Raw genomic sequence first — 27,501 nt, forward strand, 5'->3', positions numbered from 1 at the left:
AGTTAAAAGTGAAGTTTCGAATGAAGTATGTTGTAATGGCTAATTAAAATTTTTCTGTTATGCTAGTTACAATAAAAGGAACCGGCCACCACACTTAAACTTTCTCACCCTCATATTTACATTGAATCATATCGTGCAGTAGTTATTATGGAAATGTTTATTTACAAAATATGAGCACATTTATAACAGACACTTTCGGAAAACGCATCGAAAAAAAACCTCTAAGAACATACTACCCTTGTAGATTTTCTCATGAGAAATATTCAAGCATTATTATTATTATTATTATTATTTTAATATTATGAAATATGAACGTAACTAAACTATCACTTAAAGATCTTTTCATGCAGAATGATCTGTGTTTTATTATATAGTTGTTAATTAGGCATTTACTTAATGAAACAAGACCAAATTTACTGACCAATTTTTCAACAAATTGTCCGAAAAAGAACTTACCTCCAAAGGTAAGCTTCCCCTTATGAATATGTTAATGAAGCATGATTTATACTATAGTGCAAACTTCTTAATGCAACATTTATTTGATATTATAAAGGAACTTTTTAGTTGAAATGTTTCTTTACGAAATATCTTGTCTCAAAATCTGTACAACATTAAAGAGTATCATTAGTACACCACTAAACCAGCGGACTGACATAACACTTCTGAGATACTATCGTTGCTCACTTCACTCTCCTTTAGTTTCCCTGATAGTTCTGCGAGATACGCTGCTATGACATGTTTACACGATATATGCGTCCTTGTACCAATCACCTGAAAGTGATAAGCAGCACACGGACAATAGTTAACGAATGGGAATAACGTATACAAATTTCCAGAACTTCCTGTCACTTGAAGCACTCGACGTCCACTGGGCGATCGAAGCACTGTGATTTCTCCAGATTCTAATAAGTCCAAAGCTCGTTCCAAAGGGCTTCCGAAGACATCATGCAACATCAGAAGCATCTCATCTGTAACTAAATTGTGAAAATAGTATTTTCTAAGCTAAACTGTGAAAAGTTAAGACTATTCACATTCTACAATATAGCACTTCTGTGGGATTAATAAATTACTAAGAATAGAAGTGGTCTAGTGTTTCGCTGAATGACTGAAACCATTATATTAACATATTTTTATATCTATTTCCTATATACTACACTAGCATCAATTACCAACTTGGATTAAATTAAGAAAAAATAGTAATATGTTCTCTAAGCAGTCACTTTTTACTATTACTAAAGTGCCCTCTGATATCGGTCATTTTTGATAATTTTTACACCCCCTTCCCCTTCCCAAAGTGGGAGCTGAATTTGTATTTAAACGGCATCAAAGTGTCACTGTTCATTTTAGCGACCCCGACAACTATGGATTCGGCACTAATATTGGTCATCTTCGTTAATTTTTATATACATCTTCCCCTCCCCCAAGTTGCGAGGCTGAATTTGGATTTAAACAGCATCGGAAGTGTCATTGTTCACCTCAGCGACCACGAAAACTAGATTCGACACTAATATTGGTCATTTTCGTCCATTTTTAAATGTCGCTCCTCCTCTCCCTTTCCTAAGTTGCACTGTCAAAGTGAAATGATAAAAACCAACCCAGGCCCCAACCTAATCTATGCTGAAAATATGATCAAGAGCGGTTGGGTGGTTCAAGAAATTAAGAGTCACAAACATAATCACTTTCAATTTTATAATATAGATATATTAGTACGCAGTGAATCATTTAAGTATATATTTCCATTTATTCCTACAGGTTGTCTTGATCCGTCTTCTGGGCAGTCTTGAAAAAGTCGTTTAACAATGCCTTCTCTAATTCCACATCAATATTCAATGTCCAGGACGAAGGTATTGTTTTTCCGCGTAATCTACTGAAAATGAATACCAAGAACGTATAACGTGATTGGTCAGTTCAATGTTTCTCTTTCCTTTCTTAATAAGATACCATAAACTACAGTTTAACAAACCATAATATTCGTATCACAAGCCCTTCTACCTGGGATCGAACCGGGACCTCTTGCATGAAAACCGTGAATGTCATTTGGCCACACGAGAGTGTTTAGGAATCCGTGGTATATTAAAAAAAACTGAGTTATGGAACGGTCAACTTGCAGCAGTTGGGAAAGGACCTCTTCAAATTTTGTCACTTTTTCCAGTTCCAAATTCTGAAATTTACTCTTCCAACATCTAGAACACAAAAAGAAGGAGAATTTGAAAATATTTTTCTTGTCCATATTTATGTCACAATAGTGATCTGTGGCGACGAAAATTCTTCAAATGATCATCAATATTTCGAGTGCGTTTGTCGGGTGCTCATCCTCAGGATGCTTTTAAAGTTTATATCATGTTACGCAGTTAGCTGATTATATACTATGATGGTCATTGTTCCTAAGCGGTAATAAAGTGGGTATAAGAATCTATGTATACACCAATATGTTAATTGTGCGGGTGCGGCAGTGAATAGGGCGATTTTAAAAACATTATTAAAATGATGAAAATGATTTGAGTGTAACGAGTTGGAATATAAACTTAGACATGAAAGCATTTATTTATTTCTGAATTTAAATCACCGAACAGAAAACAGTGTTGCACAAATTATTATTATTATTATTATTATTATTATTAGCAACACTACTACCACTACCACCACCACCACCACCCTCCACGAAAGAGAATTAGCACAATGACTTTTGTCTGTATGCCAATTCCAAAACTGAAATGTCGCATTTATGAAGAAGTTCCAAAATTCTATTAGATATGCTGCAAAGAGTAATTGGTATCATCCGCAAGCTGTCACTTTTGGGCAGTTATGTTTTCGGTGAAACATGATTTTCTTTATTTTGTGCCACACTGCTTTCTGTTCTGTGATTTAAATTCACAAATAACTAAATGCTTTCATGTCTAAGTTTATATTCCAACTCGTTACACTCAAATCATTTTCATCAGTTTCAAGTAATAACGTTTTTAAAATCGCCCGATTCACTACCGCACTAAATACAATACGGAAAACTCCCTATAAAGAATGTCTTACATACACATATTTTAAGCTCCAATTGTTCCAACAATGATCAAGGGCGCCGATCCTGGGGGGCCCAGCCCCTTCCCCCCAAAGCTCATGTGGGCCCCTTATCGTATTTATGAATATACAATATTTGGCATAATTTGAATGCAATTTGTCCAAAAATCCTCATATATATACCTTCTGCATCTGAATGCCCCCCCCCCCCTTCCAAATTTACAGAGAAATCGGCGCCCTTGTCAATGACTATCCTAGCCAATAGTGTATTTACAGATCTTAAAAATACACAAAATCTTCTATAGGAAGATTTATAATAATGTTTCAAACCACACAAACACCATGTCGAAAACTACAAGCAATCATCTAAGATAGGATCTTGAAGAATCATTGTTGCCAGTGCATACCATCCGACAATTAAGTAATAAGACTGATTTTCTTGTGACCAAACAAAGATAATGTAATAATACGTGTTTATTATTCAAAGTACATCCCTCCTGCGTCAATACAGCGAGTGGCACGAACATCCAAGATCTAGAACGACCTCTGCAACTCAGTTTATGGTATGTTCCGTAATGCGCTTGTCACAGGTGCTTGGATGTCTTCAACTTCGTCAAAAAGTCACCCTTCTAATGGAAACTTAGGAACAGAAAATAGTCGCAGGGGGACACATCTGGAGAATAGGAGGGTGCTGCAGCACACTTTTTTTGGCCAAATGTTCCTGAGCAAGTACTGCCGGTGCATTGTCATGGATAAGGCTACCTGGGGCTAAGTACTGAGACCGAACACGACGAATTCTCTTTATGAAACGCTCCAAAACACTTATATAAATCTGGGCATTCACTGTGCGACCTTCTGATACTTTCGTAGAAAGACAGGAGTATTGTCTTCAAAGTCGAAGTTTCCCCGTATCTCCATACACTCTCCGCATCAAATCAACAGTCTCTGTGGCACTTTTACCCAGTTTAACACAGGATTTGATATCCGTTCTCTGCTCCATAATGCTAGTGTGGCGAGGACCTCTCAGTGACTGCTGATGATTGACGTCGTGTTTGCCGTCATGCTTCGAGTGTAACAATACGGTATTGCCAGATTGTAGAAGAGGAATTACTCTTTCGAGCGCATATATTGGTTTATGGATTGCATTCACTGTTATGTCATTACTTAATTGTCGGACAGTGGATTTGCATTCACATTGGTAAGGTTTGGTCACCACAACATACTTTCAGGTCAGTATTATGATATGAATCAATGTGTATTCCTTAGGTTGCAGTAGCAATTCTTGTGTACAATTGAAAATTATGAGCTCTTAAAGCGTTTCTGGTCCAAACAATAAACAAATAATAATAAGCAAGGGAAAGAAGAAGTAATATCTTACATTTTCCATTGTCTTTGTACATTTTTGCAACATCTTTCAGAATTGTTGCAGCCAATTCCGAAATCAGGAACGGAAACATCTTTTGGCTTGCCTGCTTCGATTTATCTGAAGAAGAAGAAGAAAAATGGATTTTTACTTTCACATACAAAATTTCGACTTTAGATACTACAAAATCAGTTGTAATTTTACCGTATTTAAAAATCACAAACAAATAACGAGCATCTTGAGTTATTAATACTTAACCAAAATTTCACAATAACAATAATAATAACTTCATCTTGAATCAACGTTTATGGTTTATTTAGTTTTTTTACTTTTGTGGAGAAAAAGGATTATGGAACGTAAATGTAACTTATAAAGGAAAAGAAAAAAAAAATTCGTCGCCAGAAATAATTAAATTACACTCAGGTACTCAGCGAATTATACAGCACTTTTCAAACATTGCAAAAACATAATATTTTACAATTTTTAGAGGTAATTACTTTCCAAATATAGTTTCTAAAATGTTCAAAGTTCTTCAAACATTTTTCATTCTTTATCACTTATAGAATAGCAACATAAGTCTTATAACTTTCTTCGGTATAAAGAATAACATGGAGTACATATATAACTCTATAGCCTATGGAACCCAAACGATCAAAGCCACATTCACGAAAGTTCTCCATTAACTTCAGTCCGTAGCCAACTGAATCCAGTTTCCACTTTGTATTCCTATTTCTGCTATCTTAATATTATGCTCCCATCTGCTAGGTCTTTCTACTGCTTTTACCGATTGGGTTCTCAGTTAAAACTTTGAAAGAATTCCTACTTTCTTCCGTTCTGGTTACATAACCATTCCACCTGAGCCTAGAGACCTGCACGGGCCGAATTTTTCGGCCCGAGCCCAATCCAGCCCGAATGTACGTAGGCCCGGCCCAGCCCGGGCCCGAAAAGGTTTGGAGATTTTCGGCCCGAGCCCGGCCCGGCCCGATAAGTTTTTTAAAATTCTTGGCCCAAGCCCGGCCCGAGCCCGATAAATTTTCGAAGTTTCATTTTGTAATATTTTTCACGGGCACACTTCTTCAACGTTTGCCTTTATTCTAATTATCATTTAATGAATGTCAATAATTATTAAAGAATTGCAATTAATCGGCCCTAGCCCGGCCCGACCTGTAGAGAAATCAGTGTCGGCCCGCCCAAGCCCGGCCCGACCCAAAGAAATAATCGAGTCGGCCCGCCCAAGCCCGGCCCGCGGGCCGGGCCGGGCCTCGGGCCAGGCCCGGCCCGTGCAGGTCTCTACCTGAGCCTCCTAGATTTAATGATCTTAATGGTATAAATAAATGCAGTTCCTCGTTATGAACTTTCGGTCATTCCCTATTCTTGTCTCTCTTGGACCAGAATATTCGTCTAAGGATTTTATTTTTGAATACTTTGAATCTACGTTCTTTCCTCAAAGTAAGAATGTTTCGCAACCATATAGCACAAAAGGCATAATTTATCGTTTTACATATTTTAAGCTTGATTAGATAATCCCATCTCAGAAACATAGGAAAAGTCGGTGTTGAATGTAAGGGGGGTGGAGTAGGGAATTCTTACGGGGCCTACGATGTTCGGATTGAATCTTTAGTACTCGACGAAACAAACACAATGATACCAAAAGTTACGAAATTCAAGCTCGGGAACATAGGGGGAAACCGACAGGGCATCCGCGATTCTTTTATTAAGAACATTTAGGTGGCTAAACACGATTTCACTTCTAACGATGCAGACGTGGAATTTATCTAGTAGGAGCATGGCTTTGGTCGGTATCGTAGTTCATAAGATTATATACATATTTATAGGACTATATATATATTTAACCGACTAAAGTGGCCCTGTGAATGCCCATGATCCTCCAACAATAAAAAGTTAAGTTTGAGTTAATAAAAATAGGACCGATCTCCTGTAGCTGCAAAGGTGTAATTTGGACATTTTTTTTTTTTTTTGAGAGGTCAAAAGACCTCCAAAAAAGTAACATTTTAGAAAATCCACAGTATAGACATTTACTGATTAGTGTCAAATCAATATAAGTGCTTTACGACAAAATAATCAAATCCATATGAAAGACTCTACTAGATACTATTTTCCACCGGCCGAGTATTTCTGCACACTTATGTTTACAGGTGTAGCGTCACTAGTGTGAAACCATTACAAGTGCTATTGGAACTCGTATCATCGCGGAAAATCCATGTGGTTTCACTACCCTCTCTTACGCGTATACTCACTATCGCTGCTGTGCCTGTTCCCTGCGGACGCGCCACCGTGCAGGTGCACCAGCTTCTTACTGCTCTGAGTCGGGTAGATAGCATATGTGCTTTTTTAGTAGGAACCTCGCACATGCTGATTTGTGTTTCTTGCACAGTAGTTTTTATGCCATACTTTCGGAGCTGTATTCATACGAAAATCATAATTTTTCAACAATTATGCCTAGGATGTAGGATTTAAATTTTGCTCCCTACAATTCATCTGTGCTAAATAACATCATGTTGTCAAGCGTAAATATTTCGGAGGACATCACGATCGAAAATAGTAAAATTATAAGTTTTCAACATTTATTTCGAGTGGTGTGCCTAAACTTTACCTGCACGTTGAAGCTACCTACCCTAAGCCTTAACATACTGTACCTACTCTGAAGCACAAAGGCTGAAATAACGACACAAAAATGATCTTGTCAACCACAATACTGGAGGGGTGTGCCCATAGGTTCCGGCGTCTATGACCAAGGAAGTTTAAATAACTTAGAAGCAGCGTTAAAAAGTGTGGTCTATCGCTATACAATTAGCATGTACAACTAGTTTTTTGTGACCACCTAGCAAGGTTAGTATGCATCTTCTTTTATGCGCACACATACCTTCGCTATCGCGCCTTATAGAACCTTCAACTTTACCCTGTCCCGAATCAGACGCAATACTCACTTGTAATGACCTTTTAGCGTTGATTAGTAGGCGTTTTCCTCAAAGTTATCGTTTGAATAATACACAAGTTGGCTAATGTTTAGCAGAAGGGGTCAATTTCTGTTCACATTAGGTTAGTTTCGGTGAGTTTGGGTTAGTTTATGTTAGATTACGGTATATTAGTGTAGGAGTCCAGCACAATTTTCCAAAAAAATGGTAGAATTTCGCTTATTTATACTTATATTACGTTAGTTTAGGTTAGTTTGGGTTAGATTTGGTTACGTTATGTTAGGTCTAAGTACTTGAATCATTTATTTCTGTAATTTTTTTTTAACGTACTTCTGGACCCCGTCTGCTAAACATAACCCCATAAGTTTGCTGGCATATTATAAATCTATACAGTTAGGTCAAGAAAGTAAGAGTCTAAAAGGTATTAGGAAATTACTGGTGAAAGATTTTTTTTGGTGGCATCCCTCAACTTTACCTGATCCAAATAGGGTATCGCCATGTACCAACAACAGAAGCGTATACAAGATTGGATACAAGCTTCATGAAAAAAATGATCCTGTTATATGAATTTGTTCTTGTTTTCTTGATGTATACTGCATTCAATCTGGTCTTTATTTATCGTATCACGATTCCTGATGTCAAATATTATTTTACTCATCTAACCATATCTCTACGTTACACTAAAAATATGCCAATAATTGTTCCCAAAACAGGAAATATTCCTTTTCGAGAAAAATAAAAAAAAAAAAAAAACTATTTTGCTTCAATATATTTGTGATCTCGTTATTTTCTCTATAGCATTATGTTAAGATTATGTTTTGTAGTTTCTTTTCTTTTCTTTTTTTCTTCTCTATTCGTCGTTGTTTTGCAGCCTTCGAGATTAATCGGGAAGTGTCGTGACCAATCAAATCGTAAGTAAGATCATCAGCAGCCAATCACTTTCTCAGTTGTTTCTCCACAAGGCAGTGGATAGGTAAGCTTGTCGTCGTGTGCTGATTGCTGAATGTAAACATTAGTGTGTTGTGTGAGAGGTAATTAACTTATCAAATTATTATATTACTTTATTATTTAGTTATTATTAAAATATTATACTTTAATAGAACTCATTTAATCAGAAAAATTGAGTTGAGTTGATAGGAATGAAAGTTTTCTAATGCGTCACTTTACAATGACTACTGAAATTTAGTGCCCAATTGAAATGCGTCGAAATTTTCGTGCGACTCTATACAGGTTTTTGTTACATTCCTAGATATGTGAATTAGCATTACTGATTCACGAAAGTTTTGTTAAGATTTTACTGTGTGGGAAAGTAAAGTAGTATTTTAGGGCTTAAATAATTGTGCTGACCTATATTTGAGAAGAGCCTACAATGCGTTGACCTGACGTAAGATAATGCAGACTATAGATGACTGACTGCCTGGCGAAAAGAAATAAACGTATTAGGAAATGCAGTATGTAAAATGAATACTTTCGTTTCTTTCTTTTTTTTTTTTCTTTTAATGGTACAGTAATGGTCTTTTGATGAATATTTTTCAATTAAGGTCGGTAAGGACGTATATGTTATTCTTGTAAAAAAAAATTTCTTGGGATTTAAACTGCGAGGTATCGTAATAAATTTTAATTGAAAATGTCACTGGTTGAGAAGAGTCTAATTCTGCGTTTGTGATCATTTCCATGGTGGTTCCCGGAAAATACATTTTAAGTTCGTAGTTGTATAACATGTGCAAACACAAGGGTAGGGCAACCATAAAGCATAAAAGGCAGTAAAATCATAATAAAATTTTCTACCTTTGGTTGGACCATATCTGTGATTTTGACCACTTTCCATATTCTAAATTTGCTAATCTTGTAAGCATAATTTACAGAAATAAAGCACAATGCTTAATGCTTTTTATTACAGAACCTTGTGTATGTATACAATAATGAAAAAAAAAAATGTTAAATATTTTGTGCCAAAGAAAAAATTATCAACAAAGGCTGTTATCAGTGCCGCATACATAGGGAATGAACTGCTCATTGCCTTTAAGCGTAACAATGAAAAGTTCGAATTTCTCCTCTCTCCGCACCTTCCGCTCAGAAGGATTTTTGGTTACTTCATTCTGGGAAGGTTCTAGAACACATATCCCTCTATATAGATTAGTAGCTAAGTTGGTTCCTTTCTGTACCAAAGTTTAATATATAATCCACATAGTATTGCAGAGCGAGCGTTAGCAAGTAAAGGCGGGTTAGAGCCCTGCAAGGCGCGTTGTTTTCTGTCTTTATTACGGCTAAATAGGTAGGGGGACCTATGACCTAGAACCTTGCCGGGGGACCTGTGTTCTAGAACCTTCCCGAAAATGAACCTAATAACAAATTGCAGAAAGTGTGGAAAGGAAATAACAATGAAAAAACGTGGCGAAAACGGACGCCCAACTTCGGAATAAATACCCCGAAAATAACTAATTAAGAGAAATTATCGTCTTATATTAGAACTGCACGAGTTAATTCTCTACAATCTTTGAGATAATTTTAGTTGTAGGACGGATTTTTCATAATTTACGAGGTGTCATTTATTCCGTTACGCCGCGCTTGTGAATGACCAGATGTAACTTATCAAGAATTGCAGATTGCGTGCCGAAGCAATTGTTAGTTTTGTCTAATAGATTAGGTGAGGTTACGTTACGTTTCGTTCACGGTACTGTCCTGCTTTACGGAACCACACTTACATTCATGAAATATACAGTTATTGCCTATGAAACAATAAGTACAAGGTTTTTTTGGTTTAACAGTTACTCATCATAGAGTACGTTCATTGTCACTCCCCCACACCCGTCTGTTTTTAATTCACGTACTGTACTGCGCTGTAGAGGTCAAGAGACAATTGGCACTTGAGATTTGTATACAAATAAACTACTGTATGTCAAAAAATTATTGCCGTATGACCGAATTTTCATTTAAACGTAACACCAAATTAGGTTAACCCATTAGAGCATCGAGTTTCGTGGAGGTGATTTCTATGTATAGTTTATTTTGGGCTGGATTTACAACACTTCAAACAAAATTTTGATTGTTCTTTATTTGAGGTGCCTTCCGAATGTACCATATGCACTGGGAACATTTGGAATAATATATTTTTACCAATATTTGTATGATAAAAGATAATTTATTCTTTATGTAATATTAATACTTGGTTGCTTTAGGTAATAGGTTTATTTGTTGACAGCGAACTGTTATTTCTTTATTGCTCAATGTATTGGAAATGCTGTTGTTCTTTCTATGACAGTTACACTATAAACTCAAAATTGTTGCCAGCTCTTCCAGAAAGATAAGACGCTTTTAGATGTGTTAAATTGTCACGCAATAAAATAGCTATGGGACGTTAAACGAAAGAAGTTTCATTTTATTTTACTGTTGTACGAGTGGCTCCAGATTGTCTGGTGGAGGGTATCACCGACTACTTTAAGGTCATTTATTAAACTTCTGTCCGTGATCGTCCTTTTACTTCATTACTTTTGTAAATACCTTGGGGAAAAAAAAACCGCATTTATGGTTAACTTAAAGTTCTTTATCTGTAAAAGCTACTTTATAATTCTCTCTAAATTTGTTTCTGCGTGCCGAAGTCAACTACTTTACACATCATCATCATCGTGTAAGTTTAAACGGCATTGCAAGTGTCACTGTTCTTCTCAGCTACCCCGAAAACTATTCGGCACTAATATCGGTCATTTACAATCATTTTTAATTATCTTCGCATTCCCCCAAGTTGCGGGAGTGAATTTAAATTTAAAGGGCATCGGAAGTGTCACTGTTAATCTCAGCGACCCCAAGTTTATATGTATATAAACTTAACACTAGTTTTCGCCATGAATTATAATGGAACCCCTTGCTTTAAAGTGATACTGAGATGGTTCAGGGTTAATGTTCAGACACTTCTTTATCAGTTAGATTTTTCGTGACGCATTTTTTAAAGCATTATCATTTGTAATGTTTGCGATCTCTGTTTTAAACTTAACTTACTGGTGTTATTAGTCTGTGAAGTGATGCATCAGCTGGATTTTTACCTGATCAGCGCATTGTCTTTTAACATTTTTATTTGTGAATTTCTAAATCAGAGTTTGGTAACTTAGACTTAAGTAGCGACTCATGGTGCTGACTGCACAAGGAATTTTTCTGCTATCGACGAGATTGGAACCCAGAGCAATGGTAGTTCTTCGTCAATCTACACAGGAACGCAAGTGACTGTAGTATATGTGTAACTGTAATATATATATATAGTTTTTGTTTTCATAAAAGATGTCTTTATTACCTTAATATGCGTTTAATTGTGTTGTGTTGCTGTCTATATCAGCATAGTTCAATATTTATTTTTTTAGTTCGTATGAATAACTGATCTGACACACCGTCTAGGTAATGGTCAGGAATTAGGTTTATAATTTGGATCAATATCGTACGCAGGAATTTATTTCGGGGGGTTCCAAACTTAATATGAGGTTATTTTATGTTAAAATTCCTTAAACTAGTCTAAATTTTCACAAAAGTCGAAATTTCGGGGCGGGGGGAGGGCGGACCCCAGGACCCACCCCTGCGTACGTCCCTGATTTGTATAATAAAATCAAGTAACACTTCAAATGCGGGTGTTATTCGTAATACGAATAGTATTGTCCGAATAAAAAATTTCAGGTATAGGTATTGCTAGTACTGTATCGTCTGATCCAAGATAGTATTTGTTGTAAGTAAATAACGTAAGTCTAGAAAAATACTCTATAAACAGTCGTGTATTGATTTCATAACGTTAGAAACAGTTTTTAAAAGTTAATGCCTTTTGGAGATATTCTACATCATTCTATAAAAGCAATAACAAGCGTGTTTGTAACTCAAAATGATGATTCATTGATAGCTGCTCACGATCAACAAGAGATAAGGAGCTGATTCATTCCAGCAGGTGCACTGATTGTAAACACACTGTGAGAGTGATTAATGTGGGTGGCTTCTTCATACTGTTGGTGTTTTGTTATTCAAGCACATTCGAACGTCGTATTTTTAGTGTTCATTACTGTTAGGTAGTAGTGGTTATTTCTGTTTCGTTGATATACTAGCGGGTCTCTTGGAGTACACTTTTGTATGTTAGTGGAGTGTTGGTGTCAGCTTAGTGAATTTTATGATTTTCAGTTGAGAAACTAGTCTGAAATGAATTAACTTCGTCAGTGTGTGACTGTTGTACTTAAGTAACATCACCTTAGTTCTCGACCGAATGGGAACCTAATCAGTTTAACATTTAAACGCGCATTGACACAACTGCTGCGTCAAGGCTTTAAACCTCAATAGCTCAGAACATAATTAAGGTAGAAAGATAATTTTGGTATCGATGTGTTCCTGGAGGATGAAGCTTTCCGCCGATATGCATTTTATGTATGTAGGGGTATAACGGGGGAGGGGGGGAGAGGGAGAAATGTCAAGTTCGTTTTTTTTTCATCCGGTTTTTTTTTTGGGGGGGGGACATTCCCCTTCTTGGGGATAAACTCATAAAAATTGATATGTGAAGCAATAAAGTAGTCCACCACATGGCAATACTCTGTATGTGTACTTGTTGCTTATATAAGGGAGGGGTAAATCTGGCTAAGTTTTTGAGTCTCAGTATTTTGAGGTAAATTATATTAATTTTTTTAAAGGACGATGGCATGTAAGAAAACGTATCTTTTCAACATCACAGAAAGAAAGGGAGCATTGTTTAAATAGTTGTAATATGGATCTCCATTGTTTATTGAATCGTTAAGGGATTTCCTGTACGGGTACTGAAATTTGCTTTTAAATAGTATTAAAAATGCGTCAATTACTTTATATATATATGAACGGGGAAGTTAGGTTATGTTACAAGAAAAATGTCCAGATCGTAATTCCTACATTGATAGTTTAGGCTTAGATGAAGACGTAATTATAAATTACTTTGTAGTAGGGCTATATTAAAATATTATTTAATTTTTTAATACAGTATAGTTACTACTATAAATATAGCAAAATGTAATTTTAAAGTGGTGTATTAGTTTTATAATGTAAACGGAATGTTACATCAACAAAAATGTCTGATTTACTGCTGCTAGTGATAATATGAATGAAGTCTCAAGGGAACGTGTCTGAGCAAGGAGTTTTGATGTCTTCGTCTGTAAATTAGGAAAATTTATCATTTTTATTGTATTAAATGCCGTTAAACCTGTTTACTTTGCACCTTATTAAGATTGCAGCATCAGCAGCAATCGAAGTATTGCAATAGTTTTAGAAATTGGGAGCACGGAAGGGTAATTATTTTTATCAAATACATGTTGTGTACGTTGGATTGCCAATTCTTGTTTCATTATTGCGCAGCAAGTGTCATGAGTTACGGGATAGCTTCAAGGTGTGAAATCCAAGGGAACAATGTGGAGAGTTGTCCTCACGTAGTATTTTTGAAAGAAAATTCCCCTTCACTAAAACTTACTGTGTGGGAGGGGGTCAATAAAATGACACTATTGTCATAATCGTGCGAATTAATTACAGTGATTCGTATATAGGGCTAATTAACATATAGATTACATGTAGGACTAATTAATGGGTGAATTAGTGGTTAACGGTATCCCTAATTGTGCATAATTTGAGTGTTCAATTATATGAACTCTGTCGAAACATTCCAGTGCGAAGAAGGTTTTATACATATTGTTTCTCCCCCCCGCCCCGTTCCACTTCATGATTTCGCATCCTAACATACAGAGCTTTGATAACAGTGAAGCATTGTTGTTTAGCTTCTCAGTTTACATGTGTGTTTTTTTTTTTTTTTCAGTCTGTGTGTGTGAGTGTGTCCATTTATCATCAATCATGCATTTAGCTCAAGGATTTAATCCTGTGGACGCATCACGCCCATCAATTTTTGGCCACGTGCCCCTGAGTATGCAGACTTCAAACGTGGATATGGGTAGCAGTGTGTCAGGGAGTTGGTTGCAAGTACCCCCTACTCATATGCCTTGGGGAATTCCTCTTGGAGAACAACCAGAAGTGGTTAGGTAAGTGCTGTAATTGAGTAGCGAAATGATAAGTGAAACTTTAAGCTGATATGTATTATTCTTCCTTTTTCTCTTTCATTATTGCCTTTGCGACTTTAGTTTATTAACATTTTGAGTTCGTATTCTTGGTTCCGTGATGGTCTGAAGATATCACTAAGGCGTTGCCTCAACTATATTACCATTATATTGAGAATTAAATTTCGTTACATCTGTGATGTGTAGTGGCTTTCGCAAAAGCTATGCAATATTTTATTAACTCAATTTGTGTCACCCTTGACGAACATGTTATTTACTTCGGGATTATTTATTGACGTCCTACTTTTCCGCATTCGTTTCTCCTTAAATGCAAAGAAAAGTAGCGTTTTAAGGAAAAAGTAAATTTGTAAGCCTGATCGCGTCTGAAATGAGGTAACTTAGAGAAGACTATAAACATAAGGTGGCTGCCATATTTATTTATCTAATTAACAGTGGTTCCATATCCATCGGTATTGAGATACAAGGTGTGATAAAAAAAAAAAAAAAAAAAAAAAAAAGTACGATGAATGTAGTTGCTCAGCGCCATCTATTTCAACTAGTAAGCCCTGTAGCCTAAACCTTCGGCACAGTCAGTGTCGACTTTAGATGAGTTATGATATATTAGTTGGCTTCTAGGGGCAGAAGAGTGAGGGTATGTTAAGAGCGTCTGTCGCGCACCAACATTAAGTTTTGTTTTAAGTTGTGAGCTCCTTCGTGGCTAAGCGGTTAGCGTACGCCCCTTTGGGGTGGGAGTTCCAGGTTCGATTCCCGGCGGGAGCTCATGTGGTTGGGATTCCACGTTAATCAGTAGGCCCAAGTCTCATATAGTTTCGCTGCTGAAAGGGATGATAAACTAAAATTAACTCAATTGTTCTAAGTTGCAAAAAGGCGGCAAAGGAGCTCACAAAATGTCAAAATCAGTGTATGGCGATGAAGCGATAACATGAAGACTGTTTACAAGTGGTATGAGCTATTCAGAAGCGGCAGGGAGTCTGTTAAAAACGAGCAACGATCGAGACTGTCCTTCGACATCAGAACCAGATGAACACGTGCAAAAAGTGGCACAAATGATTTGTTCAAACATGCGAATAATATTCGAGCGCTTTCCGAAAAACTAAACATCTCGTATGGGTCCGTAATAAGCATTTTAACCGCCGATTAAATGGGCAAATGGGTTCCTTATTTACCATGAAAACGCGTCGTGTCACGCCTTGCTTTTGATCCGCGAGTTTTTGGCCGAAAAAATATCCCTCTGTTCACATTCGCTGTGCTCTTTAGGTATAGCACCTTGCGATTTCTGACTGTCCCCAAAAATCAACACCGTGCTTAAAGGAAAAAAGTTTTGACATCATTCCTGACATTGAGATGGTCACGAAAGAGGAACTGAACGCTCTTCCAAAAGAAGCCTTCTGGTCATGGGTTCAACATCGGGACAAGTGCATTGCTAGGCAAGGACAAAATCAAATTCCATATAAGCTTATTACTTTGTTTCTAATACAGTGAAACCTCTACTAACGGACACCTCTCGTAAAGGACACATTTTTTTAATCCCAAACACTGTAATAGGATAAAACACATTGACAAACCTCTCTAAAGCGGACACTCTCTAGTACGGACACGGACAGTCTTTTCTGTCCTTTATGGGTATTATTTACCTCCGTATTACAGACACTTTCTCTATAAATAAGTTGAAAAGTATTGTAAAAATACATTTTTGGTAATTCATACGTGTCACCAAGAAAGCATTGACATTTTGTCTCCTCAATTGTCTACTCAGCAATCCGGACGAAGAGTCTCTGTTTAACAACACTCTCATGTCCTTTGCTTGCATTCCACTTGCAAAAACTGCAGTTCGGTGGTTTTTGCCCGCGGGTACGCATATTGTCAAAAAAAAAAAAAAAAAAAAAAAAAAAAAAAAAAAAAAAAAAAAAAAAAAAAACCTCTACTGGATTGCAGTTAACCCACAAATTAAAGCGACATACTGAAAACGTAAGTGGAAACTGCAGAGAACTATAACATCTTGTTTCCATCTTGTGCCTCGAACATAGAGTATTGGACAGCAGAGGACAACACAGGTACAGCAACATTTTGGTAATATTCGTGAATACATGATTCATCCAAAAATATTGTTACTAATTGCATATTATCTTCTTTACTAATTTACGTAAGAAAATATCAAAACCTCTCTAAGGCGAACACCTTTCTATAGCGGACAATTATTGATTTCCCACGGCTGTCCGCTTTAGAGAGGTTTCACCGTATTTGTTGGTCAGATAAAGGGGAACTCAGTGGTAGATCACTTACCTGTGGTGCTCTGGTTTCTGGTTCGATCCCTGGCCAAGTGAGTTTCTGGTGGACAGTGGCGTGTCCGTGGGTTTTCTGGGACCCTCCCACATTCTCATACCACCAATTAATCATCCCTCTCCTTTAGTCTAAAGAATGTAAGCGTAGGACGTAAAACTAGAAATAGTACTTAATATCCTTCCATTTGTACTAGATAGATATGTTATACTTAAGTATATCCCAATACTATACTTACCAGTACAGAAAAATCTTCATATTAGTCGAATTATTGAGTACTTTGCAATTTCGATGGATATGGAAACACTGTTTGTTTGATAAACAAATATGACAGTCACTGTAGGTTCATTCTCTAGTGCCCTGTAGTTAAGTTATCTCATTTCAGAAGCTGACAGCTCTACAAATTTACTTTTTTTTTTTCATTTTAAGTGCTGAAGCTATCTTTTTCCGTGTGTATAAAAATAGTTACAAATATGGAAAAGTAACATTGCAATAAATAACCTGCTTGTCAAAGTTTGCAGGAACCAGACCAACAAAATTTCGCAGCTTTATCAAACGCCACGACGCGCCATCCAGGTAGCAAATTTTGATTTTTTAAAATATAATTTTATGGCTTGAAATATATATAGTAGTGTATTATATAAGCATTGAGTTGTGTTCATATTGAACAATTAACTGGGCAAGTTTTATTATTATAGTCAACTGTCGTTTCTGCGCAGCATCAAGAAAGTGTATGAAGAACCTAGGAAGAGAGTATCATAAATATGATGTGAACTATATAAGTGTGGTTAATGTATATATGCTACTTTTTTAGATTTTATTTTTGATATACAGTGAAACCTCTCAATTACGGACACCAATGGGACATCAATTTTTGTCCGTTATTGGGACGTGTCTGTTACAAAGAGGTTACAGAAATTTAATTTCTCACAATGGTAATTGTGTGCTGTAATATACAGTAAATGCATTGTGTATGAACGTAAGTGCGTAAAATTCAATATGAAAATACTCTATTTAGTACGTATTTGAATTACTGGGAGTGATGAAAGAGAAATTCATTTGTTAAATAATATTATTGCTGAGGATGTGTTAATATATTCATATACCGGTACTGCAGAAGATAATGCGTGGATGTTAATTTTCGTAAGTACATGTCATCACTCTGTAAGCGTTTCTCATTTATTTCAAATTCTGAGAATCTTCTCAAAAGCTGCGTTAGGAACCAACTATTCGTCTAAACTCTTTTATTTAGCGAAAAAGGCATATACTTTTTCCTCTACAAAGGTAATAAAACTCATTAGCAAGTGTCCTCTGAGAATCCTCAGTACGGTTGCGCAAGAAACGTACGTACACTCATGTCCAAAATGATTGTCGCATATCTATAACTGTCTATTTGTAAGAAGAAAATTTGATAATGATTTTGCAGGGTACTTTTAATACTGATACTATGTGTATAATCGGTAAATGTATATTTGTGGTAAATTTTATAGGAAAAGAATTATAAATACGGAAATTAGAATGAGTAAAACCAAAATGTTGCTAAATGGACAAGAAAGTTTTATTTTCGTTTTATTGTTCTTATTTTCTGCTCTTTTGACATGAAATTTACCACATACATGTCTTTGCTGCTTATACACATACTAACATTATAAGAAATATCGCGCGAATTCGTTATCAAATTATATTTCTATAAAAACATTTATAGACATGCGACAATAATTTTGGACATGAGTGTACGTACGTAGGCCATCGATTCCGCCAACGAAGATACCGCGCCAGTACACAGACGCGCTCTCTCTTTCTCTCTCTCTCTCTCTCTCTCTCTCTCTCTCACACACACACACACACGCGTACGTGTGTGAGCGTCTGTGTACTGGCGCGGTATCTGTATAATGGTTTCATTTGTGTAACTATTTATCTTTTTGTTCTTCTGAAATGACTCTTGACAATTATATTAACAAATATGTAAAATTAGTACAAACCTAGTTTTATCAGGAGTCCTTCGTGAGTCGGCAGACTCATCGCATTTGTGGCCAATTAGTCCCGGTTTCGAGTCCAAATAGAGGACAATTTCTCTCGGATGTAAGCCAAGAAGCTGTTTGGATTCCGCTGTAAGCTTATGTGACCCCTTCCAGCATAACCCAATTGTTTCATAACACCACCAAGGCGAAACAAACTTATTTCTATTCACCTGTAATATGTATCCGTAAAGTAAATTATTTAAACCAAAAGGCCTGGTTTAAACCAAAGAAGCCGGGTTTTAAGCCAAAAAAAAATAGTTTTTTTCGGTTAAAAAAAAAAAAAAAGCCAACCCTGTGAAGCAGAGAACAGAGGTTTAGAAAGTGAAGGTAACATGGTCTTCCGGCTCGTTTTAACTTGTCATATTTAGGTCATTGTTAAACTAAGTAGGCCAATTTGGTTTACAATACAATGCCTCTATCTTTTAATGCTTAATATGTTACATGGAGTTCATATTTGGAAGAGGAAGCAGTTACGTATGAATGAAATCTTCATTCAGTTAGATGCGTTTTAGATCACAGTGTGTGTTTTCATTTACGTATATAACTAATTAATATGTACAACCTTACAGGTTTACCGCAGAACCGACTATCCCTTATGGCGTACAAAAACCAATAATGAGAAAGGGAACACCTTTCGGGTTTTTCCAGCAGAAGAGAAAGAGCGACCCTACAATGGAAGGGTGAGTAAAGAATTAACTTTTAGGTGTAATGTTTCACCGGTACATTTTAAAAGTGCTTTTCGTACTTGACGATAGTTCTCTTGTTTTTTGGTTTTGGAGTTTTAATGTTAGGATTATCTATAGTTTTAAAAATCTTGCGTGTTACCTTTTTTTATTGACAATATAGAACCTAGCTTTATAGAAACGTTCGTTCATATTTTATCGTAATTTCTTAATAGCTATTATAATGGGTGTTTCCAAATTAAATATTTTATCTCAGTATAATACTGGTTTATTACGTTTTTTAATATTGACATTTTGTTCAACCTTAGTCTTTCATTAAATAACACAACTAGAAACATTATTTATTATTATGACAAATGTACAGGTATTCATAGTACTAGTATATAGGCGATATGACTGTTAGTACGAAAAAGTTCAGTACTGGGTCCCTTCTGTGAGATAGTGTACGCATATTCATTTGTACGAAATGGATTATTGGGATTTTTACTGTACTTTGAGATGTCCTACACGCTGTCTGAAAGATTGAACAATACATAAGATGGAGGAGTGCAACGAGCTGGCAAGTAGTATCGTAAATTATAAAACCCGCCGAGTTAGCATGAATTATGCACAGTTGCCTCAAACGATAGAATAGTTTGAGTGTAGTTATCTGCAACATAATCTTTGCTAGAAGGACACAAGTAACGAGAATTAAAAGTGATGTGATGATCGCCCATCATGTAATTGAGAGTAGTCTGACTGAGCATTAGCCATTCTTTGGTTGTAGCGCTAGAGAATTACGTTTTCTCTATATCAAACGAAACTAAACTAGTTGGTCGAGTCATTCCGCAGTACTAGTAAAAGGAGTATTATGAGAAGGAGAGGGGAATGCATTTTCAGTGGCGATGGACCAATGCAATTTAGTACTGCCTTGATTTCATATATGCTAGTTTTATATACTTGATAAATGGATTCCGTGTTTTCATTTTTTAAATGTCAGATTGTGTATGTAAGAAAACAGATTCCGTTGATAAAAGAAAAAATCCAGGATTACTTCTCAAAGTGCAGCAGAAAAAAGTGATTTAGTTGTAAATAATGTCTAGTTTTAATAATATTGAGATAGTTATATCGGTAGTTTCCGAATCGTTTCTCCTGCAGATATTTAATTTTCAAAATTATAGTGATATACTGGCAAAATTCCTTTTTTTTTTTTTTTCTATTTAAAAATTAGTTAATCTCATTTTGATTTTTCTCACTGTATCCTATTTAACGGTATGAGTCATGTATTTTTATTTTCTTTCTTTTTTTTACTATTTATTCTCAGTTTTCCAAACTCAAATCTTGATGTGGACCAGAGCGTGAGGACAACTTGGATGAATGAGTGAGTGTATTTTTAACGAATGCTGTAGTTTGCATAGATTGCGAGGAAGTAGCGTGGACAGACAGGGTGATGATGAGTGTAGAAGTGTGATTGATAATATTGCGCTATCATCATTAGAATCTCGCATCATATTATTATATAAACCCATGAGTTCATATATTTATCTCCATTTAAGGAAACAATTGTACAGTAGGTAGCAAATGTATAGTTTAGTTTTAAAACTTAAGAAGTAGATGCTAGGCAGTACTGTTGATAGCAGAAAGTAAATACCTCTAAATTTCGGCTGCACATGTTAGTTTTTAACGAACAAAAGGGCATTAAAAAAGAACATAAAAGGGCAGTTTAAGTGCAGGAGAGGATCCTGAAAATTTTTCTATAAAATCACTTTGAACCCCTCGGGTTCGGGACTGGGTTGACACAGAGGTCTCGAAAGAAAGAACGAAAACAAAAGTTACATAGAGGTGTAGGCATTCCGGAACAGAATCTCATCTTGAAAACTAAGGGCGGAATTTTTGTTTCAAATCTGGCACAAGGTCAAAAGTAAATGTGTGTATATAAAATATGTTTATACATAGCACACAATTTAAAAAAAATATGCGTCATTACTATTTGTCCTAGGATCATCATATCTCATTCTCTTCAGAATAAAGTAACCTTTCAAGGGGTACCACTCACATGCCCATATCATACACCAGGAATGGGAAATTAGTTAAAATCCGGTAAATTTTCTGATGAAATCCGCTTTTCGAAAACTTTGACCCTTGGGCCCGGGTTGACGTAGAGATCAAATATAGAGGTGTACACAATGTGCATGCAAGATTTCAATAGTTCCTGCCCTTAGTTTTCAAGAATCGCGTATTGTGTACGTAACTTGATATTTTTCCAGTGATTTTTGAGAGCTTATCATCTTGAAAGCTAAGGGTGGGAAAAAATTTTGAAAATTGCCTCAAGAAATATGTGATGTCGCGCCCCCATTTGGCGCCACCAAGTTGACCATCTGGTTTCAAAAGCATTTGGGGTATTCTTTGGTTCATGTCTGACTTGACCAATAAAAATAACCTGGCTCAAATGCCTGGTATGGAACCTAAATAAGCAGGTGAAGACGAACACTTCATTTTGGTACGAAGACGTATCATGGATCCTTATCTCTTTGTTTCACTTACTCCAAACTTTGGTTTCGTGGCTTTCAGCGCCCACAAAAGGTCATCATAAACCATACAAGCAGTCCCCGACTCCACCGATCACTGGAAAAGTATCAGAGAAGAGAGGAGTGCTTGCCGTAAAAATTAATGAATAAAACAAATAATCTATGAACTGTTACAACACACTGTAAAGCTATGAGTGATTACGGATTAAATAAACAATATATAATAAGTAAACTACAAGCAAATTATATATTTAACAACCTGAGCGCTCCAAACAATTACTTTGCCTTTAACTTTTATTTTCTTAAAATAATTTACTTAAATCAGGTGGCCTTCTCGATTTATAAGAGTTACTCTTTCTCAATTTTACTTACAGTTTGCGCTGGCGACAAAGAATTGAGATGGGGATAATTTATATAACACTCGCGCTTCTCTACGCACTGCACAAGGAGAGTGGGGATTAAGTCAGGTGCAGTTTCCTCTTCTGGGCTATCCTCCTCACAGAAATCTGGTTCTCAAATCCAATCTAGTAGTTCATGTGTCACACGAAAGAAACCTTCAACAGCTAAGCTGCTCACGACAGGGCTATCGTTTAGGTGTGCTTTAAAACGTTGCTTATGCTGAAATTCAACAACTCAGTTGTCTTAAAATTGACTCACTAGCGTTTCTTCCTTCGTTCGGCCGCCACAGCACGTTCAGTCACAAACAAATAAATTCAGGTACCTAGGCCCATTTCGTAATTATATGACACTCCAAAATTAAACTTGTGTCAACGGGCTGGGTGTGAGCCCGCGTAAAAGCCTACTCTACGTGCAGGACGCACGATAGGTGCGAGGCGCACCCCTGCCTAACCGAGTCTCTTCAATAGACTGACTTGCTGTTTTCGGCAATCTCTTGTGTTGCTTCTCCAAAGGGAAAATCCCTGTTTTGACTTGAAACGCAACCAACTGATGCAATGGCTAAACTTAGCGATGAGACTTCTTGCTGGAATGTTCTGTGAAAGAGATTCTTCTTTCTTTCTTGCCATAAAAGGATTGTTGGGCGATTTGATCGAAGTTAGTTGCACACACATACACATTCAAACATATATGTATATGCTTGGGAAGAGAAAGAGTTCTTGGAAAATTTCCGTACGAGGCCTATTCATTAATTTTGAAATTTACACTGCATAGACTCTTTCTTCTCTTGATTAACACAATTAATGAGCGCCAAGAAATGCGTAATAGCTTGTTTCATAAGTTTCCATTTGACAAGAACTTGTAGAGCCAGTTATAATTGAGGAGGAAATTCAACGACATTCAGTACTTACGATTCCTGTGAGCTATGCGTGGCTGAGTATTTTTAAAGTTGCCGTTATTTATTAGTTAGCAAGGTCAAGTGTCGTAAGTTTTGCTTAGTTGCTTATCTTTACATGTAACATCTCTGTTACTGATTCAGTTGGGATTGCTGATAGAATTCCCTTCCTTTGTATTGAGTAGCGTAATATTGCCTGACTTTTTTTTTTTTTTTTCTCTCTAAAAAGGGGATGGAGAAAGCAAATTATTCTTATTTTTCCTTGAAGAGGCAATATTTGTTATGGATTTTGATCTCTGGTGCGATTAAGTCCATGCTGTTTTCCAATCAAACATCATTGTATTCCTAATCTTGTACAGTCTTGTTCCATGTCTTTCCAGTTTCTTATTTCGTTAATTAATTCTACACCAATTCTAACAATATAATCACGTGAAGTTAACTCATTTTTTTCTTTGCTTTGTTAGTGAATTTATTTATTAAATGTTGAAGTACACCGATAGAATGTTGGGTTTTGAAGAGAGGGTATTAGGGTTCTTCTATTTGCTACTATGTTATGTCTTGCAAGCTAATTTGAATAGAAATAGTTTGACGTCACAGATGCAAACCCAGATAAGTTTGTAGTAGACCACATAATGTCCGTGAATGTAATAAGGAGTATGTCTGGCACATCTAGTAGATAAATAGTGTACTTACAGGTGCTATTACGTTTGCTGAATTAATCCGTAAAAGTTGATCAGGAGACTAATTGTACCTTGTCAGTTGAACTTTGTGATTTCAACAAAGCAAGTCTAGTTTTTCTACGTTCGACTGGCAGAAGGAGACGTTGGCTCTTCATATAATTTCGAGGATTAGTTCTGTACGCGTAGCGTCGGTAGAATTTTTCTCAGGATTTTTTCATAACCATTCACATTCATTATGGTCAACTGTCTCGTACAGATCATGGAACATAACTGTGGAATGCACAACTAAGACTTTATTTGTAAAACATCGCACACAAATACAAAATTCGTTGCAAATCACAGGACGTTTTAGAATCTTGTAGTAAAATTAGAAATCATTGATTTCATTCCTTTACAATTGATCGTAACTCATATGTTTTAAATCGAGTTGTTAATTGCTAGCCGTAAAGTTTGTCAGAAAGGGTTCTAATTTAGTATTGTTATCAACTAAAAGATAGAACTTAATTATGTATAGTAGTTGCTTAATGGTAGTCTGCTGTATTCGCTACTGACTGCAAATTATGATGTACGAGGGAAAAAAAAAAATAGAATTTTAATGAAAGATATTTAGTTTATGTCAATACAAGAATTTCTTCAACAGGTGAAAAGGATGCTAAATGCTCGAATGTAATATTATTGAGAACAAAATTTGGGTTTGATATCTTTCATACAAACACATAGCTAATAATGGCTTTTTACAAAATCCCCAAAAGATACAGTATCAGGGCAGTATTAGATAAATTTCACATGTTATAAGACATTTTATAACACTTGAAATGGACACACACGTAACGATTCCCACTGTTCTGTGGAACGTTTCTGAGAGAGTAGTAACCACCTCACATCTCAAAACTAATCAGTTCGACGTGGAAAAGGGTACGGTGCACAGTTTTCGTCAAGTTAATACTCTTCCACAGTTTTTTTGTGTTCATATTCTACAACTGGATTTGTTACGAAGTTCATTAGTAATAAGCATATAGGTTGTCCGTCGTACTTTTTTTTACTTCATTAATTCGAGTTCGTTTCAGTTTTGAGATATTCCATAGAAAGTGGGAACTTCACATATGTATCTAGTTTAGCAACTTTTGACGTCATCGGCACATATGTTAGCATACATAAAAATTGTTTGATTGAAGTATAACTGTTTCATAATATAAGGTAAAACTATTTGTATTTACTTATGCACTTCTGGTAGCGATTATAGAATCTACAAAAGCTGGATAAGAAGTGGCAACTCTGCGATAATTCTTACTTGGTTTTATTAGCAAGATAAATATTCATTGTAATCTTCTGCCACGTATGCGGAAGGCATACACGTTTATTTTTCGTACATGTTTCAGAGGAACCGCTCTGTGGCGCTGATGATGGGTTCTTTTGTGATACATTGCTTCTCACAAAGTGGCTCTTTTATCTTGCCGAAGAGATCACAGTCATATTAGGGGAACGCGGCTGATGTTCAAGTACCTCTGATCACCGGTTACCAGATCTTGTACAGTGTTGGGTATGTGATCCTGACTGTCGTAAAAGGTGTTGGGTCGTTGTCCGGAAGTGCCAAGCCGTCGCAGAGTGCAAGACAAAGAAGATAAAAGGAATTGCAGTAGTAGGCTGGATCGACAGAGTGCTTGCAGCATCAGAATATTACATGATTGTGTTAATGAATGCCACCTTCACATCATCACTTTGCGCAGGACGCACAGTCATGGACGAGGAAATCCCGGATACTTCAGCTCATTAGGTTGCCGCTTCAGGCGAAGTTCTGAACGGTTGATCCCTAGTTTCCGTCCATAGTAACGATCAGTCCAAGTAATCTGTCACATTCCCTCTCGTATTTGTGCAATTTCATAGAGTTTTCAATTTTTAATCTCTTTGACTTGATATGGTGTCCACTGACGTGCAGTTTTGCGTAAATCAATATTGTGCAGAATATGAAGATCGGTTTTGTAGCATAGATCTACTTTTGCGGCGTCTATCGGCTATCCTCCGACATGATGCACACATGTTGCTCCAGTTTCGTAAACATGTTAAGGCGCTTGAAACCTCCACCTTTGCCAGGCTTGCTTCTCTAAACTTCCATTATGATCCCTCCAAATAATATCTGTGTCTGTTTAATTGATGCCTCTAACGTGACTTTTTATCCAGGCTACTTATTGTTGGTTTGAAGTTTAACGTCCGATTTCTGTACCGATTCTAAATGAGACACGTAGCTACAGTTTAAGGGGACATTCATACCACCATAATGCGTTCTATGCCTCCTCCCTTCCCCACATCTGGAATCTTACCCGATAATAACGTGCAGGAAATGCGAGCACGCTAGCCACTAAACCAGCGTATTGTCCAGCGTACGTATATGCGAATAGGGTGCTTTGTTTCCTGGGCTTATCAAGTTCCTTGTGTAAGCCATTTTATAAGATGAGCATGGAAAATCTAATAAAGATAGTGACTGTAGTTGTACCTTAAAGAGCCTTGAAGTGCGTCTGTAGTTAGCGATGTGACGTAATAACGGTCATTCTGCACATAGTATTATGCTAAATTCGTAATGATAACCAAGTAAATGGCGATAGAATCGGAGCCAATGTTCGGAAGTAGCTACCCAAATTTTATAAATATACTGAATTTCTTTTGTCTTTTCTATGATATTTTGCGATGTACCCTTGTCAGTCCACGCACTACGCACAAACATTTTCGTATACACTTGAATAAAATAAATAATACCCTCCAAATAAGTTAATGTTTAATTTTCATTATTGCAAAAAGGAACATTGATAGATGTGTATTAAAATTGGGGCCCTGAGCTTGTAAGCTTTCTGTTCCAGTGTTTTTCTTACCATGTACTTAAAGAATATTTGATCCTTATAATTTTATTTCCCCTTAATACTAGTTGATATTTCTAGAAGTTAATATTACTATTTCTGGAGATGTCCTTTTCGTCATACGATAAACTTAATTTGAGAGAACATTTTAACTCTTGTATGTGATAATTCCTGACATTTCAAAACAATTTTCAGCAAAACCCTGCCTTGCTGTTTGTGGTAGCATGTGTGTTGTGTGATATGGTTGAAGAGTGTACTAGACACCAAATGATGTCCCTGGAAACAAGGCTTGTATGTTGTAGTATGCTGGGTGAGTGATGATTGATTGATTTTCGTATGAGGAAAAGAAAGATTGTGAGTGTATTTCTGTTGAAGCATAGTGTGCGAGTGTAAATTTAAAAAGGTCCATTTTTGTAAAGTTTCCATCTTCCTAACTATGTAAATTTTATTCTGTTTGTATTCATGGAACATTAATTCAGTGGGTTATGGATTTTTGCAACTAACAATATGCACTGATACGATTTGCACTAGGATCAGTTTCTCAACATTAATTACCTTCTGTTACCTCACTTTTGGAAATGTACGTATTATTAGTGTTTAACGGGAAAGAACTGTGCAAAGATTAATCACATACTAATCGATACAACTTACGAAATAAATAAATAAATTTAAAAAGAGCGTAAATATTTTACCGAACGAAGTAGCTCAAGTGGTAGAGCGTTGGCTTCGTATTCGGGAGGTCATGGGTTCGATTCTCGCTGCCGACCATCCTGATCGAGGTTTTTCAGGGTTTTCCTCAGTAATACCAGGCAAATGCCGGGATGGTACCTACT

General features: G+C 36.3%; 2 protein-coding genes across 5 annotated transcripts in view; one reads left to right on the plus strand and one right to left on the minus strand.

Annotated features, from left to right (window-relative positions):
- Positions 1-297: 297 nt before the first annotated feature.
- Positions 298-8,109, minus strand: LOC145692801 (zinc finger SWIM domain-containing protein 7-like). Its single transcript, XM_081768283.1, has 3 exons — positions 7,787-8,109; positions 4,391-4,495; positions 298-974 (listed from the first exon to the last, which is right to left on the minus strand). The coding sequence occupies exons 2-3, from the start codon at positions 4,467-4,469 to the stop codon at positions 625-627; spliced, it is 429 nt and encodes a 142-aa protein (XP_081624409.1). The 5' UTR covers positions 4,470-4,495; positions 7,787-8,109; the 3' UTR covers positions 298-624.
- A 92-nt stretch (positions 8,110-8,201) lies between these two features.
- The window catches only part of LOC145692799 (uncharacterized), a 32,776-nt gene continuing 13,476 nt past the window's right edge, over positions 8,202-27,501 (plus strand). Inside the window, exons 1-4 of one of the 4 annotated variants that reach the window (XM_081768281.1) lie at positions 8,202-8,342; positions 14,102-14,321; positions 19,228-19,338; positions 20,645-20,701. In XM_081768281.1, coding sequence (XP_081624407.1) covers positions 14,137-14,321; positions 19,228-19,338; positions 20,645-20,701 — 353 coding nt within the window. In that variant the 5' untranslated portion in view covers positions 8,202-8,342; positions 14,102-14,136. Of the gene's footprint in view, positions 8,343-8,633; positions 8,763-12,235; positions 12,351-14,101; positions 14,322-19,227; positions 19,339-20,644; positions 20,702-27,501 lie in introns of those variants that run through there. The other 3 variants (XM_081768279.1, XM_081768282.1, XM_081768280.1) reach the window with 3 other exon arrangements.

The sequence above is a fragment of the Thermobia domestica genome, chromosome 8, assembly GCF_964235325.1.
Source record: "Thermobia domestica chromosome 8, izTheDome1.hap1.1, whole genome shotgun sequence".
NCBI lineage: Eukaryota > Metazoa > Arthropoda > Insecta > Zygentoma > Lepismatidae > Thermobia > Thermobia domestica.

Coding starts and splice junctions, on each gene's coding strand:
- LOC145692801 (XM_081768283.1), bottom strand. CDS start 4,469: ATGTTTCCGTTCCTGATTTCGGAATTGGCTGCAACAATTCTGAAAGAT. Junction 975..4,390: donor GTACAAAGACAATGGAAAAT/GTAAGATATTAC, acceptor TTCACAATTTAG/TTACAGATGAGATGCTTCTG.